Source organism: Hevea brasiliensis, chromosome 8, assembly GCF_030052815.1.
Source record: "Hevea brasiliensis isolate MT/VB/25A 57/8 chromosome 8, ASM3005281v1, whole genome shotgun sequence".
NCBI classification, from domain to species: Eukaryota; Viridiplantae; Streptophyta; class Magnoliopsida; order Malpighiales; family Euphorbiaceae; genus Hevea; species Hevea brasiliensis.
This window is the reverse complement of record NC_079500.1, coordinates 60,004,303-60,022,567: the sequence shown is the minus strand read 5'-3', so window position 1 is coordinate 60,022,567 and position 18,265 is coordinate 60,004,303. Positions and strand designations below refer to the sequence as shown.

The 18,265-nt window shown below is 35.1% G+C and overlaps 2 protein-coding genes across 2 annotated transcripts; both read left to right on the top strand.

Annotated features, from left to right (window-relative positions):
- Positions 1-3,003: 3,003 nt before the first annotated feature.
- On the top strand, positions 3,004-12,985 carry LOC110659733 (uncharacterized). Its single transcript, XM_058152068.1, has 10 exons — positions 3,004-3,167; positions 3,266-3,445; positions 10,499-10,773; positions 10,858-10,935; positions 11,037-11,284; positions 11,359-11,571; positions 11,695-11,787; positions 11,875-11,973; positions 12,058-12,358; positions 12,764-12,985. The coding sequence occupies exons 3-9, from the start codon at positions 10,503-10,505 to the stop codon at positions 12,346-12,348; spliced, it is 1,293 nt and encodes a 430-aa protein (XP_058008051.1). The 5' UTR covers positions 3,004-3,167; positions 3,266-3,445; positions 10,499-10,502; the 3' UTR covers positions 12,349-12,358; positions 12,764-12,985.
- Positions 7,811-9,906, top strand: LOC110664818 (uncharacterized). Its single transcript, XM_058150781.1, has 3 exons — positions 7,811-9,273; positions 9,379-9,466; positions 9,574-9,906. Exons 1-3 carry the CDS (start codon positions 7,811-7,813, stop codon positions 9,904-9,906), a joined length of 1,884 nt encoding a protein of 627 aa, XP_058006764.1.
- Positions 12,986-18,265: the final 5,280 nt, after the last annotated feature.

Below are 18,265 nucleotides of genomic sequence, written 5' to 3'. Positions count from 1 at the left end.
CTCATCCAATTGCCAAAATCACCATATAAACATGAAGTAATTCACTAGGCTATTAAATCATCATGATCAACACCATTTCTCATCAATTATATGCACAAATATCTCATCAAAAACGTGACTCCATGGCTGTCCAAAATGAAAACAACAATAACTCTTCAAACTCAAAATTTTCCTTCACAAAACCAACACCCATAACATGCACACAAAACTTAACAAAGCTATCTTCAAAATTATGAACTTACCTTATGCTTGGAGCTTGTTAAACCTTGCTTAAACTTCTCAAATTTAGTATCAAACTCTTCCTTGTGATGAGTAGACAAAGTTTCATGAAGGAACCTAAGAGATTGGAGTTGAAAATGGAGAGTTAAGAGAGCTTGCATGAAAAATGGCCATGGTGGTTTCCATTTTCTTCAATTCGGCAACTTTGAATCTAAATGAGGAAGATGAAGTTTCTGTTGGTTTAGTGGAAGTACAGCTGCCCCTCTTTGTTTTATTTTATTCCCTTAGTGGTCCACTCATTTAAATTATATCATAAAATAAGTTTAAATGTGTTATTTACACATTTTTCACCCCACTTTTGGCTATTTGTATTAGGTACCCCTCTTTTAATTTTTCATTTCATTTTCTAAGTGTAATATTATTTATTTTTAATGGACATTTAGGTCAAAAGACACTTCGGGATGTCAAATGACCATAATGCCCTGTTAGGTTGCATTCAGATTTTTCGGTATCTGGGTTTTGTCTGTTTTTCGATTTCTCACTTTTCTTTGTACTAATTATTTAAATTTTCTTTGATCTTTCTAATGATATTTATTCTTCAATAAGGTTCCATTTAAGTCCTAAAAATGTTTTCCAGGGTTCCCTGCAGTCCAGGGCTAGTCAACGGTCCACGCCGTGACTTCCCAGTGCGGTCACCCATCGCTAGGGTTCCCGGCTCGCTTAACTTGGTTACATTTCTTTGGTATGATTTTTCATTTGTTTTTCTTGTGTTTTCTTTTCTTGTATTTCATTATTTTATGTCTCCTCACTCATATCGAAGTACGGTTCTAGGCATCCTAGCTGTCCGGACAACACTGGTCACCGGGCAGTGAGCACTCTCATGAACTTTGGGGTGTTACAATTCTCTCCCCCTTAAAATAAATTTCGTCTCGAAATTTTACCTGGCATTAGTCTCTGAACAGCTGTGGGTGCTGTCTCCTCATATCCTCTTCACGTTCCCAAGTAGCTTCCTGGCCTGAATGATGGTTCCACAGCACTTTAATCAGGTGTATCTGTTTGTTTCTCAGCTGCTTCACCTCATAAGCTAGAATTTTTATGGGTTCTTCCACATATGAGAGGTCTGGATTTACTTCAATCTCTTCAACTGACAGTACATGAGATGGGTCAGATCTGTACCTCCTTAACATGGACACATGGAAGACACTATGTATCTTTGCTAGCTCTGGAGGTAATGCCAACCGATATGCCAAAGGACCCACTCTTTCCAGAATCTCATATGGTCCGATGAAACGAGGAATCAGTTTCCCCTTTCTGCCAAATCTCATAATCCTCTTCCAAGGAGAAACTTTGAGGAATACCTTATCACCCACTGTATACTCAATATCTCTTCTTTTCATATCAACATAGGACTTTTGACGGTCCGATGCAGCTTTGAGTCTATCTCTGATCACTCTGATCTTTTCCTCTGTCTGCTGAACAATTTCTGGCCCAATCATCTTCCTTTCACCTACTTCATCCCAACATAAAGGAGTTCTGCACTTCCTGCCATACAAAGCTTCATATGGAGGCATCCCTATGCTTGATTGGTAGCTGTTGTTATAAGCAAACTCAATCAAAGGCAAGTGTGTATCCCAACTACTTTCAAATTCAATCACACAAGCCCGTAGCATATCCTCCAATATCTGAATAACCCTTTCGGACTGACCATCCGTCTGTGGGTGGAATCTTTGTCTTTGAAGTTCAATCTAGTTCCTAGGGCTCTCTGAAGACTACCCCAGAATCTAGAAGTGAACCTAGGGTCTCTGTCAGACACAATTGATACTGGCACTCCATGCAGTTTTACAATCTCATATATATATAATCTGGCCAATCTTTCCAGGCTATAGTCCATCCGAACTGGTAAAAAGTGAGCAGACTTGGTCAATCATCAACTATAACCCATCTTTGCATCATGACTACCTGTGTCCTTGGAAGTCTGTAACAAAATCCATAGTTATTCGTTCCCATTTCCACTGCATGCGACAAAGGATGTAACAAACCAGTGGAACTTGATGTTCGCCTTTACTTGACAAGTTAGGCATTTGGAAACAAATTCAGCTATGTCTCTCTTCATACCCATCCACCAGTAATGCTCTTTCAGCCCTCTGTACATTTTAGTTCCACCAGGGTGCATAGCAAATGGAGACTCATATGCTTCCTTCATAATGATTTGTCTCAATTCCACATCACTAGGAACGCACATTCTACCCTGATGTAGCAATAAACCATCATCTCTCACAGAGAATTCAGGTTTCTTGCCTGTGAACTTCTTTCGGTAACCGATACTTTTCATCACTCTGAGCAGCCATTCTGATATGATCAATCAACACTGGCTGTACATGCCATGCAACTACTGTCTGTCCCTCATCATCAATCTCTAAACTGGCATGTTGTCACTACAAGAATTATAGTTTTTAACGACCAATTATCAACGAGAGAATTAAAATTTCCTCGTTAATGATATATAAATAACGACTAATAATATAATTGATCGTAATTATATAAAATTTTAACCACTGTTATAAAATACTCTAGTTAAAGAATAAAATATTGGTCGTTATATCTAAAATTTTAAATGAATTATTTTTAAGTCTTTCACGAGGACAAAAGGTCCTTGTAAATGAATTAACTTCTTTTTTTAGATTTTATTTTTCCCTCCAGCTGATATTATTAATTCCTATTTCTAAGAGGTTTCTAACTCCTAAAGCCCTAAATTGTGTTTCTAAACGTAACTGCCACCATCCCTCTTATTACGTTTTCTTTCTTCAACTTCCAATACAAATGCAATCAAATCGATCAGAAACACCATCCCTCTTTTACGTTGCTGCACTACTTGCAACGATACCATTTGTGCTGCTTCTTGTGTGGCTGAAATCCTAGGTGAGGTGGGCATTGCCATTGATTTTGAGGTGGGTATTACTAGTAATATGAGTAATAAAAGTGGTTATAGGATTTGTTCTTGTGTTTGATGGTAACAATATTGAATTTGGTATTGTGGGTATTGTAGGGCTTGCACTTGTTCTTACAAATTTGGATTAAGGTGTTGCTATTCAGATTTTGGAAGAGAGGAAGTCCATTGATTTTTGCAAATACCCCTTGTTTATTCCTACTGATCTTGATTTGGAAGCCTACATTGCTCATAGGGTTTATTAATTTGGAATTCTCTCCTGAATCAGCAATCTTACAAGTAAGTTTTTCTTATCAATCAGGTGGTGTCATTATATTTGATTAGGAGCTATTTGCCTTTAGGTCTCTATGTGTTTGATAAATTGCTAGAATGAAATTTTATGGAGGGTTAATAATATGAAAGAATATCTAAAAGCAAATAGAGTACAAATTTATTAAAATTTTATTTTAGAACAATATCTGCTTAAATTCTGCGGCAAATCCTATACTAATTACATTGAAATTCTGGTTCAAATTTTGCTACAAATTAATATGTAATTCCTGCTCCAATTTTGCTGCAAATTCTACAGTAATTCCTGCTTAAATTCTGCTGCAGTTCTACACAAATTCTACTACTTATTTTATTGCAAAATTTGCAGCAATTCTGCAGTAATTCTTACTTATTTTGATGTAATTTCTGTTCAAATTCTGCAGCAATTTCTGCACAAATTCTACTACTTATTTTACTGCAAAATTTGCAGCAATTCTGCAGTAATTCTTACTTATTCTGATGTAATTTCTGCTCAAATTCTGCAGCAATTTCTGCACAAATTGATGTAATTTCTGCTCAAATTCTGTAGCAATTTCTGCATAAATTCTACTACTTATTTTACTGCAAAATTTGCAGCAATTATCTTACTTATTCTGATGTAATTTCTGCTCAATTTCTGCAGCAATTTCTGCACAAATTTTACTAATTTCTGCTCAAATTCTGCAGCAATTTCTGCACAAATTCTCCTACTTATTTTACTGCAAAATTTGCAGCAATTCTGCAGTAATTCTTACTTATTCTGATGTAATTTCTGCTCAATTTCTGCAGCAATTTCTGCACAAATTCTACTAATTTCTGCTCAAATTCTGCAGCAATTTCTGCACAAATTCTCCTACTTATTTTATTGCAAAATTTGCAGCAATTCTGCAGTAATTCTTACTTATCTGATGTAATTTCTGCTCAAATTCTACTGCAATTTCTGCACTAATTTCATTGCAATTCCTGCTCAAATTCTGCTACAAATTAACATGTAATTCCTTCTCAAATTCTATGGCAATTTTGCACAAAATTCTGCAACATATATTTATTGCAAAATATGTAGCAATTCTGCAGCATTTCTTATATTTGATTGTGCTATAAATTCCACAGCTATTCCTGCTCAAATTCTGCTGCAGTTTTGCACAAATTCTGCTGCTTATTTTATAGCAAAATTTGCAGCAATTCTTGCTCATTCTAATAGCAAAATCTGCAGCAATTCTTGCTCATTCTAATGCAATTTCTGCTCAAATTCTACCGCAATTCTTGCACTAATTTCATTGCAATTCCTGCAGTAATTTTGCTATAAATTAATATGTAATTCTTGCTCAAATTCTGCTATAAATTTCGCAACAATTCCTGCTCAAGCTATTTAATTCCTGCTCAAATTGTGCTATAAATTCCACAGCTATTCCTGCTCAAATTCTGCTGCAGTTTTGCACAAATTCTGCTGCTCTTTTTATAGCAAAATCTGCAGCAATTCTTGCTCATTCTAATGCAATTTCTGCTCAAATTCTACCGCAATTCTTGCAGTAATTTCATTGCAATTCCTGCAGTAATTTTGCTATAAATTAATATGTAATTCTTGCTCAAATTCTGCTATAAATTTCGCAACAATTCCTGCTCAAGCTATTTAATTCCTGCTCAAATTGTGCTATAAATTCCACAGCTATTCTTGCTCAAATTCTGCTGGAGTTTTGCACAAATTCTGCTGCTTTTTTTTATAGCAAAATCTGCAGCAATTCTTGCTCATTCTAATGCAATTTCTGCTCAAAATCTACCGCAATTCTTGCACTAATTTCATTGCAATTCCTGCAGTAATTTTGCTATAAATTAATATGTAATTCTTGCTCAAATTCTGCTATAAATTTTGCAACAACTCCTGCTCAAGCTATTTAATTCCTGCTCAAATTGTGCTATAAATTCCACAGCTATTCCTGCTCAAATTCTGCTGCAGTTTTGCACAAATTCTGCTGCTTTTTTTATAGCAAAATCTGCAGCAATTCTTGCTCATTCTAATGCAATTTCTGCTCAAATTCTACCGCAATTCTTGCACTAATTTCATTGCAATTCCTGCAGTAATTTTGCTATAAATTAATATGTAATTCTTGCTCAAATTCTGCTATAAATTTCGCAGCAATTCCTGCTCAAGCTCTGCTACAATTCTGAACAAATTCTGCTGCATATTTAATTGCAAATCTGCAGTAATTTTGCAGCCAGTCATGGAGATAGCATCCTCCCTCAGTAATCTGCATATTTAATTGCAAATCTGCACAACTGATAGTTTCACAAATGTTATTTTGCTTGGCTAGAAATAGCATCCTCCCTCATGTTCTCTAAGATGTTTGAGTCCACTAAATCAAGTGCATTCTCTTTGCTTGTCATTTTGCTGCAAACCCAGTACACTATGTCCTTGTTCTCTCCAAATTCTGGTTCTACTAGCCTTTTTCCTGTGACCAACTCCATTAGGACTACTCCAAAACTGTACACATCACTCTTCTCATTTAGCTTGCATGTGTACGCATATTCTGCATTCCATAGTGCAGAAAACAGTCAAAATATGCAGCAAGTTTCCAAAAATTATCTATAGGAAAACATGATAATTTTGATTATGTACAGTAAATTACACCAATTTGGACTGCAGAATGTGACTAGCTAGGCAAGCATTACCGAACAAGCCTTTAATCATAAAATTTTCGAATAAGTTTGAAAACTCAACCATATTAGAATTAATTTTAATATTATGAGATATTAAATTTAAATTTAATAAAGTTTAATGCTAATAATTTAAAATAAAAAAGGGTAATGTTAATTAACAAAAATGAAGAGAAGAAGAAACGAAAAATAGAGGATGAAGGAAAATTAAAAATTGAGGGAGATTGAGAGTACAGCTGATTGATTTAGGAACAAAAAGGAGTGGCTTTTATTTTACCAAGTGTCTCCCTTTCATTGATCAATGCACAATTATTCCATAAGTTCTTTTGTATTTAGAAAATTCACTTTTATAGTTCTTTGTCTTTCAAATTCCTCCATTCTGACCCTACTTTTAAATTTCCACTTCATATAATATTTTGGCACCATCCTTTTTGTGATCAATGTTATTTAATTTTTTTTAATATTTATTTATTTAATAATGTAACCTAAATTTTAAACTAAATTTTTTTCTTGTCAAATACGTTTGCTTATTTTTATAAGTTATATTTCTAACTATCAATTTATCAGATAATGGCTCCTAGTAAAGGATGGATGGATCTTGTTGGTGATCGTCTTAATGATGTATATTTACGTGGGGTTGAGGAATTTTTAGACTATGCTTTTAAGAAGACTGGGAGGCATGGGGAAATACGTTGTCCATGTGTCAAGTGTAGTAACACGTATTCCGCCACACGAGAAGTGGTAGGGACACATCTCAAGGTGTATAGAATAATACGTAATTATACATTTTGGTATCACCATGGAGAAAGGGTAGGTGAATCTGAATCTAATTTAGAAAGTGTTGAACAAAGTGAAGATGAGCCTAGCAATGAGATGCATGACATTCTAAGGGATTTATATCCAGAGTTTTGTGGTCAAGATACAAATGATATGGATACGGATATCTTCGCTTGTGATATTCATAAAGAGGAACCGAATGAGGAAGCGAATAAATTCTATAGGTTACTAAGAGATTTTGAGCAACCATTATACCAAGGTTCTAAGAGCTCAAAGTTATCTTGCTTAGTCAAATTGCTCCATATCAAGAGCCTTGGTCGATGGAGTAATGAGTCATTTACTATGTTGTTGCAATTATTGAAAGATGAATTATTACCTCAAGGATCTAATTTGCCACAATCATATTATGATGCAAAGAAAGTAATTCAAGATCTTAGTCTCTCATACAAAAAAATTGATGCATGTGTAAATAATTGCATGTTATATTGGAAAGAGGATGAGAGGCTAGATTTTTGTAAGATTTGCGGCTATTCTAGATGGAAGACTGATAAATATAATGGGGAAGACAAGGTTAAAACCAATGGGAAGAGAATACCAAAAAAAATTCTGCGTTACTTTCCACTAAAGCCAAGACTTCAAAGACTGTTTATGTCCACAAAGACAGCGTCTTTGATGAGATGGCATAACGATAAGAGGGTAGATGATGGAGTGATGAGACACCCTGCTGATTCAATGGCATGGATTTCCTTTGACAAACTACATCCAAATTTTGCCTCAGACTCTCGCAATGTGAGACTAGGCCTTGCTAGTGATGGATTTTAACCTTTTGCCAATTCAAAAATGCCATATAGTGTTTGGCCAGTTTTACTCATTCCATACAATTTGCCACCTTGGATGTGCATGAAACAATCAAATTTTATTTTATCAATGCTTATTCCAGGTCCTGAGGGTCCCGGAGATGCAATTGATATCTATCTTCAACCTTTAGTAGAAGAATTAAGAGAGTTATGGGAAACTGGCATTGATACATTTGATGCATATGCACAACAGAATTTCAAGTTACATGCAGTTTTACTATGGACTATCAATGATTTCCCTGCATATGCGAACTTATCAGGTTGGAGTACTAAGGGAAAGTTGGCTTGTCCTTGTTGTAATAAGGACACCTGTTGGATGAGGTTGGCTAATGGAGGCAAGCAATGTTATATGGGTCGTCGACGATATCTTCCTCTTAATCACAAATGGAGAAATGATAACGAATCTTTTGATGGCATAAGGGAGCGAGGGTTACCACCCAAGCCACTTTCAGGAGATGATATACTTGATCAAGTGAAAAATCTTGAAGGGGTCATATTAACTAAGGCTCCTCATATGAAGAAAGCAATCTCACATGATGGTAGGGGGGACAATTGGAATAAAAAGAGTATATTCTTTGACCTTTCATATTGGAGGACCTTATTGCTACGTCACAACTTAGATGTCATGCACATTGAAAAGAATATATGCGATAATATACTAGGGACAATCATGAACATAAAGGGAAAAACTAAAGATGGCATCAAAACTCGCCTTGACTTGCAAGCATTAAATATAAGGCCAGAGTTACACCCAGTACAACAGGGGAATAAAGTTATGATACCTCCAACATTGTATAGTTTATCTACTTCTGAAAAATACAGGCTTTGCCAATTCTTGAAGCAGTTAAAAGTTCCAGATGGATTTTCATCCAATATTTCTCTTTGTGTAAACATGAAAGAGAGTAAAATCTCAGGATTAAAGAGTCATGATTGTCACGTTCTTCTATTACATATACTTCCTCTTGCAATACGTGGTTTACTTCCTAAAGTAGTATATGAACCACTTGTTGAGCTGTCATTGTTCTTCACTCATTTAGGAGCAAAGTCATTAAAGGTAGATGTATTGGAGCAATTAGAAAAGCAAATTCCTATAACTCTTTGCAAGCTAGAAAGGATCTTTCCACCTTCATTCTTTGACATTATGGTGCATTTGCCTATGCATTTGGCTAATGAAGCTAAAATTGGTGGACCAGTACAATATCGTTGGATGTACCCAATAGAACGAGCATTATATTCATTTAAGTCATGTATTCGTAATAGAGCTTGTGTAGAGGGTTCAATTGCAGAGGCAAACATTGCAAATGAGTGCATGACTCTTTGCTCAAGGTACTTGCATGGCATTGAGACAAAGTTCAATCGAATGGAGCGCAACTATGATGCTGGCAGTAATAAAAATAAAGGAGGCTTATCAATTTTCTCCAAAGTAGGACGGGGATTAGGTGCTAGTAAAACTCGTGATCTTGATACACAGGAGTGGGAGCAAGCTCATATTTATGTATTAAAGAATTGTGATGAAGTCCAACCATACATCGAGTATGATATTTTTTTTTTGCTTATTCATATTGTATTTACTCTTTTTTTTTAATTTATCACAATCACCTATAATCCTCTTTTTTTTTTTTTTTTTTTGCCCCTTAGAGAGTGTTCACAATTGCCAGCAACCAATTTAGTAGGTATGTCAGAAGGTCAATGGAATAAAAATTTTGTTAGATGGTTTAAGACGAAAGTAAATACACTTTAAGTTTTGTATGTATTTTGAGTAATTAATTATTTCAATTGTTTGTAACCATTAGGAATTGATTTTTCACTTTTTCAAACAAATTTTTTTTATAGGTTGCGTGGTTGCATAAAAATGACTCAAGTCCAATGATGGGAGCCCTACTCTCATTATCACGCGGTCCTGCTCGATATGTGACATCTTTTTATGGTTACATTGTCAATGGGTATAGGTTTCATACTAAATATCATGACCAAGGTTTGAGGACACAAAATAGTGGAGTTGTTGTAATTGGAGATATTGGTGATGAAGTTAACAACATAGATTACTACGGTGTCTTAACTGAGATTATTCAATTGCAATATCTTGGAGGAAGAAGTGTGGAGTTATTTCGTTGTAAGTGGTGGGATGTGTATGATCGAGTGAGGGTGGGTAAGATTGATGAATAGGGGCGGGATAGTGTTAAATGTAAACGAACAGTGAAAACAAATGAACCTTTCATTTTAGCTAACCAAGCATCACAAGTCTTTTATGTTCCAGACAATATTCACAAAGGCTGGCATTGTATGATAAAGGCACATCCTCGAGATTCTTATGACATCCCATTAGAAGAAGACGTTGACCCCGTTGACTTGAATCAATTAGGTGAAGCATATCAAGTCGATGAATCACAATCTTGAATCTGGAGAAACAACTACAGCTGATGCAAATGACCAAATTAGTTGGAAGAGGATGGATATAGAGCCACAAATAATTGATATATCTTCAACACAGAAGAAAAGAAAACATGGATCATGAAGTTTATTTAATTATTATTGTTTGAATGCTAGTGTATAATGTTTCTTTTCAAAATAAACTCTATAATATATACATAATTTATTTTGGATGTTTATGTGTAATTAAATTATTCAATGTAGTTTACATTTCATTTTGTCTTTTTCCCATATTTTATTTATGTTGTTTCCCATATTTATTTATGTCATAATATATTTTGTTGGTTTGAAAAAAAATTCACATATATTTGATGTGCTAATATTCCAGGTAAATGACGCTAGAAATGGGGTCACAAAAAAAGAAAGGACCTAGGACAAATATAATGAAGAGTTCATTTATACCACCGGGTGCATTAAGAAGGGCAAGGGGACATGGACATCAATCAAGATCATTTTTACCTATGACATCCACACAAAGTCAAACTGCATCAATTGCACGTTGTTCGTTAGAGCCACATAATGACAACTCTCTTTTTCAAGATGTTGATCATAGGGAAGAAGATGGTGGAGTACAGGAACAAATACCTGAACAAGTGCATGAAGGTTCAACTCCTATTTTTCTATTTCATTCAGGGTTATGAATTTAGTTTACATTAATAATTTACTTTTTATTTTTAATATTGATAGATTTTGATACTGCAGAATGTAATACAACAAGGCAACATCAAAGTAATAATAATCCAGCTCAGGAAGAAACACAAGAAGGTTCAAATAATTATTGTCATATGTATTATTAATAATTTGTATTTATTATTGATGCATTATTTCTATATCATTAATGAAGTTTTAAGGACTTTTTTATTTAGGTATTTCCACTATACAAAAGAAGAGAAAAACAAGAGGAATGAACAAGGGTAAAAAGATTGCAGCACTTAAGGATGGAGAGAAACTGGATGTGGTTTTTTATAATAATCGAGTTGTTGGAGAAAATCATGCAGAATGGTCAAGACATTTGGGCAAAATAGTGCGTGACCCAAACATTTGTCCAATAAGAGTGCACTCATGGAAGCAAATTGGAGAAGATGCAAAAGATCATATGTGGGATTCAGTCAAGGTACCTTTATTTTTAATAAAACATTGGATTAATTTAATTTACATCTATTCATTCATTCTTTTTTTTTTTTGTAGGAGAAATTTAAAAATGTTGACATTGAGCTATATCGAGAAAAGACTTTAGAGCATATGAATCATTTGTGGAATAATTGGAGAGGGGATTTGAAACGCCACAATATAAAGCCTTGTGGTTCTTTTCCAGAGATGTTGAAAAATGTTCCTCAAGGGATGCATCAAGAAGATTGGGAGTGGTTAGTTAAGAACCATTTTTGCACCAAAAAATTTAAGGTATGACATTTTATTTTACCAATATTAGAAATTACGTAAATTAAATATAAGTATTTTTATCTTTAGTTTTATTATTTTTTATAAGGGTTAACATAATGTTTTTAAATACTTTTTTTAATGTAGGAAACAAGTGTTCGAAACTCTGAAAATAGGAAAAATTTAACTATGCTTCATCGTACTGGTAGCAAACCTTACAGACAAATTATCTATGATTTGGTAATGTTAGTGAAATTTTTTCATGCTTTTGCATTTTAGAGATTAAATATATTATGCTATTGTGTAACAATATCGTATTTTGTAAAGGGAGGCAAGGATGGCAATCCACCAGACATTGGAACTATATTCTTTGAAACTCATAAGAAGGGTGCAAATTTGGTTGACTCTAATGTTCAAGAGAAATATGTATGTTATATTACTTTTATTGCAAATCTTTGTCTTTTCATAAATTGTTTTATTTGTGTCATTGATTAATCATAATTATTATAGGATCAAATACGTGATGTCATCCAATCCAACCCTTCTTTGTCTCATATGGAGGTTGTAGAACAATGTTTTGAAACACGACATCGTGATCAAGTTATTGGTTATGGGGGTGGAATAAAGGCAAAAGAAGTTAAGAAATCTCATTCCAACGTTGGCCTTCAAGAGGAGAATCGATTGCTTAAGGATCGTTTGTCTGAAGTAGAAACTAGGATGAAATACCTGGAGGACTTATTATTGAGCCAATACTCTAATGCTCCATCTAGAACTTCTCTATCTACAGATCAATCTACTTGATTGTGATAAGGTAAATTATCTTCTTTTTCATCTACTATATTGTTTATATTGTTTTTAATATAGGTCATATTTTAAGTTGTACATTTACAAATAGAAATAAATATTCACTATTATATATTTATTGAAGATAAATGTATATAATTTAATTAAAAAGCACAGAAATCGGATTGGAAGTTGATGAATATTTTTGAATTGATGTTTTATGCAAGTTATGAATTTGAATTATTTGTTTGAAATTTTGAAAATATTCAAAATACAAATGGAATTTTGCCGAATTTTTTATTTGATATATTATACTTAAACTGTTTAGAAATAAAATATTAACAAATTTTAAGTTAAATGTGAAACTCATTTCAAGCTATTAGTGGATTTCATAGTTGTTGCAATCTAATTATATTTTTATATTTTGGTGCAGATGTGATTATGCAAATAGTGAAAGCATTGAAGTAATTTTTTTGGGTGAAGGTGTTCAAAAGTAACTTAGAAGATATTGTTGAATTTTATTTCAGCCTTCACGTATTTATAGTTTTCTTATTGACATAAACAAATTAAGTGTAAATAATTAATATTAAACCGACATTTGAGACGGTTGTTATGACATTTTTCATATTGATGTATGAATGTTATTTTATTTATGAAGCATATTATTTATTATTATTAATTGCTTATTAAATTTTTTAGTGTTTTAAAAGTTAACATAATTAAATAATCATTATTAATGATGATTTTTGCATTCGTATTGATTGTTAATCACCTCTTTTTGTTATTGTTAATATGTTTTCACAACTATTTTTATGATTGTTAATCATTTTTAACGACCATTTTGCATCGTTGTTATCAATTTTTAATGTTCATCCTCAATTATTTTCAGCGACTATTTTTTACTATCGTTAGTAATTTTTAACGATCATCATTTGCTCTCGTTAATACTTTTTAACGAGATTTTTTTTTAATTGTTAATAACCATTAACGAGCATTATTTGTTGTTGTTAATATTTTTTAACGACCAATTTTTTCATTGTTAATAGTTTTTAGAGGCCGTTACATTGTAAAATAACGATCTTTTAATTTAAATTTGATGACCATTTTCTCCGTTGTTAATAACATTAACGACGGCTAAAATAGTCGTTAATACTATAATTTTAACAATCGCTTATTGTGTCCTCGTTATTAGTATCAACGACGAGTTATATAAATTCCTCGTTAAACTTTTTAACCATGGAGCCTATAACGACAACTTAACGACCAACTTTTGTGGTTGTTAATTATTATTAACGACCACTTTTTAACTTTTAACGATGATTTTTCCTCTCGTTAAATATTAATTTTCTTGTAGTGTGTGCTTTCAATTCATATACCATGGACATAGGAGAAACTCTGAGATTTGCCATAGTCTTGCGACTTAAGGCGTCAGCCACCACATTTGCTTTTCCTGGCTGATAGTCTATTAAGCAATCATAATCTTTGATGAGTTCTAACCATCTCCTCTGCCTCAAATTCAATTCCTTCTGGGTACCTAAGTACTTCAAGCTCTTGTGATCTGTGAAAATGTAGCATTTCTCTCCATACAGATAGTGTCTCCAGATCTTCAGAGCAAAAACAATAGCTGCTAACTCCAGATCATGTGTTGGGTAGTTCCTCTCATGCGGTTTCAGCTGGCGTGATGCATAAGCAATGACATTCCGATCTTGCATCAGTACACAGCCTAACCCATTGTGAGAAGCATCACTATAAGCTGTGTATTCTTTACCCGGAGTAGGTAAGGTGAGAACTGGAGCTTCAGTTAAACACCTCTTCAACTCATCAAAACTCTGCTGACATTTATCTGTCCATTGAAATTTTACATCTTTCCGAAGCAGCTTAGTCAGTGGAGAAGATAACATAGAGAATCCCTTCACAAACCGACGATAATATCCAGCTAAACCTAAAATCGAATTCTCGTGATGTTCTGGCGCTTCCAATTAAGGATAGCTTCTACCTTGCTGGAGTCTACCTTGATCCCTTCAGCTGACACAACATGTCCCAAAAAGGAGATTTCTTTCAGCCAAAATTCACATTTCGACAATTTGGCGTATAGTTGTTTCTCCCTTAAAGTCTGCAGTACAATCCGCAGATGTCTGTCATGCTCTTCTGCATTCCTCGAGTATATCAAAATGTCATCAATAAACACCACCACAAATTGATCAAGATATGGTCTGAAGATAGTGTTCATCAGATCCATAAAAGCAGCTGGAGCATTTGTCAACCCGAATGGCATTACTAGAAACTCATAGTGGCCATATCGAGTTCTGAAAGCAGTTTTTGGAATACTCTGCTCTTGCACCTTCAACTGATAATAACCAGATCGCAAATCAATTTTGGAGAATATAGCTGCACCCTTCAACTGATCAAACAGATCATCAATGCGAGGCAATGGATATCTGTTCTTTATTGTCACCTTATTCAACTGCCGGTAGTCAATGCATAAGCGGAGAGTACCATCCTTCTTCTTAACAAACAACACTGGTGCTCCCCAAGGTGACACACTAGGGCGGATGAAGCCCTTTTCAAGTAGTTCTTGCAACTGTATCTTCAACTCCTTCAACTCTGCTGGTGCCATTCTGTATGGCGTTATGGAGATTGGATCCACACCAGGCATAACATTAATTTCAAACTGCACTTCTCTTCCGAGGTAATCACGGCAATTCATCAGAAACACATCCGAAAGTCATATACTATAGGGATGTCCTTCAATGCCGACTCCCCACTTGGGTGTCTACCACATGTGCCAAGTAGGCTTCACACCCCTTTCTCGATCATTTTTCCGCTAGTGCAAATGAAATGATGTTTGATGGCAATAGCTGCCTCTCCCTTGTATTACCACATCACTGCATCGAGGAGACCAAAAGTGACTGTCTTCACTGACCAATCATGGCATGATGCCTAGTTAACCAATCCATGCCCAAGATGATATCATAATCTCTGAAGGGCATTTCAATGAGATCGGACAAAAAAGTGTGTCCTTGGATCACCAAAGGACAATCTCTATACATTCTATTAACCCTGACCTCCTGTCCTAACGGACTCGTTACTAGCACCTCAAAGTCCATTTTTGTACATGAAACAGCAATGCAATCAATGATGCTAGCACTCACATAAGAATGGGTAGAACCCGGATCAAATAACACAAACACATTCTGGTTAAAAGTTGAGAAGGTACCAGCCACAACATCAGATGTCTTTGCCTCTTCCCTCTGTCTCATGGCATAGACTCTGATTGGAGCACTATCTTGCTCTGATTGTTTTACTGTGCCTTGGCTGCCTGCTTGGCTACCTCTACCCCTGCCTCTACCTCTGCTAGGTGGTTGTGAGCTTCTGGTGACAGTGGCTCAATCGACCTTCTTCGCAGTAGTAGGAGGTGGTCCAACTCGCGACTCATCGTGCAGCCTTGGCAAAGTGTCCGGTGCCTCCACAGTTATAACAGGCTCCAATAGCCTTGTAGCAGATTCCACCATGATTCTTTCCACAAGTTTCACATTGGCGGGGAGGATAGGAACCTCTGGTACTTTGCTGTCCAGATAGGGGAGGTCTCTGTCCTGAATATCTTCCCCTACCAAATTTCTTGCCACCTCTGCCATGTCCCCCATAGTTCTTCCTCTTTCCAGTATGACAACTGGAACTCGCTCACTGATTTTCCTCTTTCTGTCTTCTCTCGATCTCTTTTCTCCTGAGCCGTCTCAAACTCAACTCTTTCCAACTCTAGGGCTTGAGAAACAAGTTCAGAGAAGTTAGTGTGTTTGAAGCCGATCACTTGTACTGACATCTGGGCTTCAAGCCGCTTTCAAACCTCTTGCATCTTTCCTCTGGTAGCAAGCAAACTTATCGCATAATGGCTCAAAGTGAAAATTCTCTTTCATACTCACCACTAACTGCTCCCTATTTCAAACTTAGGAACTCTTACACCTTCCGGTCTACATAAGCATCGGGGATATATTTACTCGAATTCCCGAGGAAGTCATTCCATGTTAGCACCGCAGCTCTACCAGATCGTGGGGAATGGTTTTCCACCACCATAAGCATCCCCTGTAGTAAGGACACCGAGTATTCAAATCTAAGCTCTTCGCATACAATGTAGCTTCTTGAACACCCTATCCATCCTCTCTAACCATTGTTCAAACTTCTAGAGGATCTACTGTCCCTTAAACTCAGAGCCCCATACTTCATCAATTTATCATACTGCCTCGTAGGAGACTGTGGTTGTACCACTGGTGTCTGTATTGGGACTTGAGTAGGTACATTGCCAGCCATTTGTTGGAACATTGCAACCATCTACTGAGCGAACTGAGCAGAAATCACAGATCGCAGGGCCGGTGCCTTGAACCACTAACATTTTGTAGGCCAGGGCATCCCTTGCACCTCAGCCTCAATAGACTGATAGACTGAACGATCACCCTCTTCCATATTCAATGCGAGGATTCTAGATCTCCTGAACAAATAACACAAGGAGATTTCCTCCCGTTAGTGCATTTTCATAATGTAATGTACTGTATGTATCAAACAATGATATTGAGCAGTTGTACTATGAAGAAAGAATATTCAAATAACAGGTGAAAACAGAATTTAAAAACCTTGCTCTGATACCACCAAAACATGTCACACCCTACCCTCCAGAAGGCATAACATGATCCCGTAGTATACCTAATGAATTACCAACTCCGCTTCATCGATAACCCATTAAATACACTACAAGGGATTTTAAAAACTTTTCTTACTTATTTTACATGGTGAGCACTATTTACAGTATTAAAAACTTTGGTGAATCAAGTGAAACAACTAACTCATTTGGATTATTTGGAATTTCAGAAAATTTTGGCAGAGTGCCATATGCATTTTGGACAAAACAGCTTCTTGTAAAATCAGAAAAGCACTTCAATAATTTTCCAAATCTCAACTCCAATACATTTCTCGACACAACCATTTATCAACTCAATTCCATAGAAAATTTTCAAAGTCTGAGATAAGGAAATATAATACAATTTTCACAAGTTAAATAACTCATAATTAATTTACAACTTCAAGGTACAATTGGAATTTACAACTGCTCAAAACCAAAAACAAAATGTACATACAAAGGTCATACATTACAAGACAAAATGCAAAATATTGGTATACTCATTATACTAGGTAATCCTCATTTGGATGTATATGCACTAGTCTGCCGCCTCTGCTCTCTCTCTACCGCGACAAGAATAAAGCTATCACGAGACAATGTCTCAGTGGTGCACAACATTAACCAAATACAATTTAAATCACAATTCATAAGTCATGTAAATAGTGGATACTTAAAATCATAGTTAAATTCAAGACAGTAATTGTCAACAAGAATTTAAACTCCATTTGTCAATATCACAATAATTTTCATAAGTTAGATCATGTTTGAATTCAAAAGACAGTATATGTCAATGAGACTTTAAATCCATTTCACAATCTCACAATAAACATCAATAAATCACACACAGCTTAATCATGATCCATAGTTCAATTCGTCCCAAAAGCCAATGGCTAATGAGGTATTCGATTCGTCCCAAAAGTCGATGACTAATGAGGAATAACATGGCTAGCTAGCAAAAATATGAGTACTCATCCAATTCGTCCTCAACAGGCACACACCTCAACACTTCAGCCAGAGAGGGAATTCAATTCGACCCACTAGACAAGCTAATGAGGAATACAATCAATATACATGATAGCTGTGGTTTCAAACCATTTCCAATGCTTTTAAATCAATAAGTATCCATCAATGTCATTCAAACAATTTTTCACAGTTACAAACCATTCACAATATTTTTCAATCAATAAGTGTCCATCAAACTCATTTCCACAATTTAAAATAATAATATACAAATAGTCAATATTTATTTCAATTGAAAATAATTCA

Bases quoted from the DNA above. Each gene is read 5' to 3' on its own strand.
- LOC110664818 (XM_058150781.1), top strand. From the start codon at position 7,811: ATGCTTATTCCAGGTCCTGAGGGTCCCGGAGATGCAATTGATATCTAT. The intron at 9,274-9,378 runs GTATGATATTTT...TTTGCCCCTTAG, and splicing joins GAAGTCCAACCATACATCGA to AGAGTGTTCACAATTGCCAG. The intron at 9,467-9,573 runs GTAAATACACTT...TTTTTTTTATAG, and splicing joins TTAGATGGTTTAAGACGAAA to GTTGCGTGGTTGCATAAAAA.
- LOC110659733 (XM_058152068.1), top strand. From the start codon at position 10,503: ATGACGCTAGAAATGGGGTCACAAAAAAAGAAAGGACCTAGGACAAAT. The intron at 11,285-11,358 runs GTACCTTTATTT...TTTTTTTTGTAG, and splicing joins ATATGTGGGATTCAGTCAAG to GAGAAATTTAAAAATGTTGA. The intron at 11,788-11,874 runs GTAATGTTAGTG...TATTTTGTAAAG, and splicing joins GACAAATTATCTATGATTTG to GGAGGCAAGGATGGCAATCC.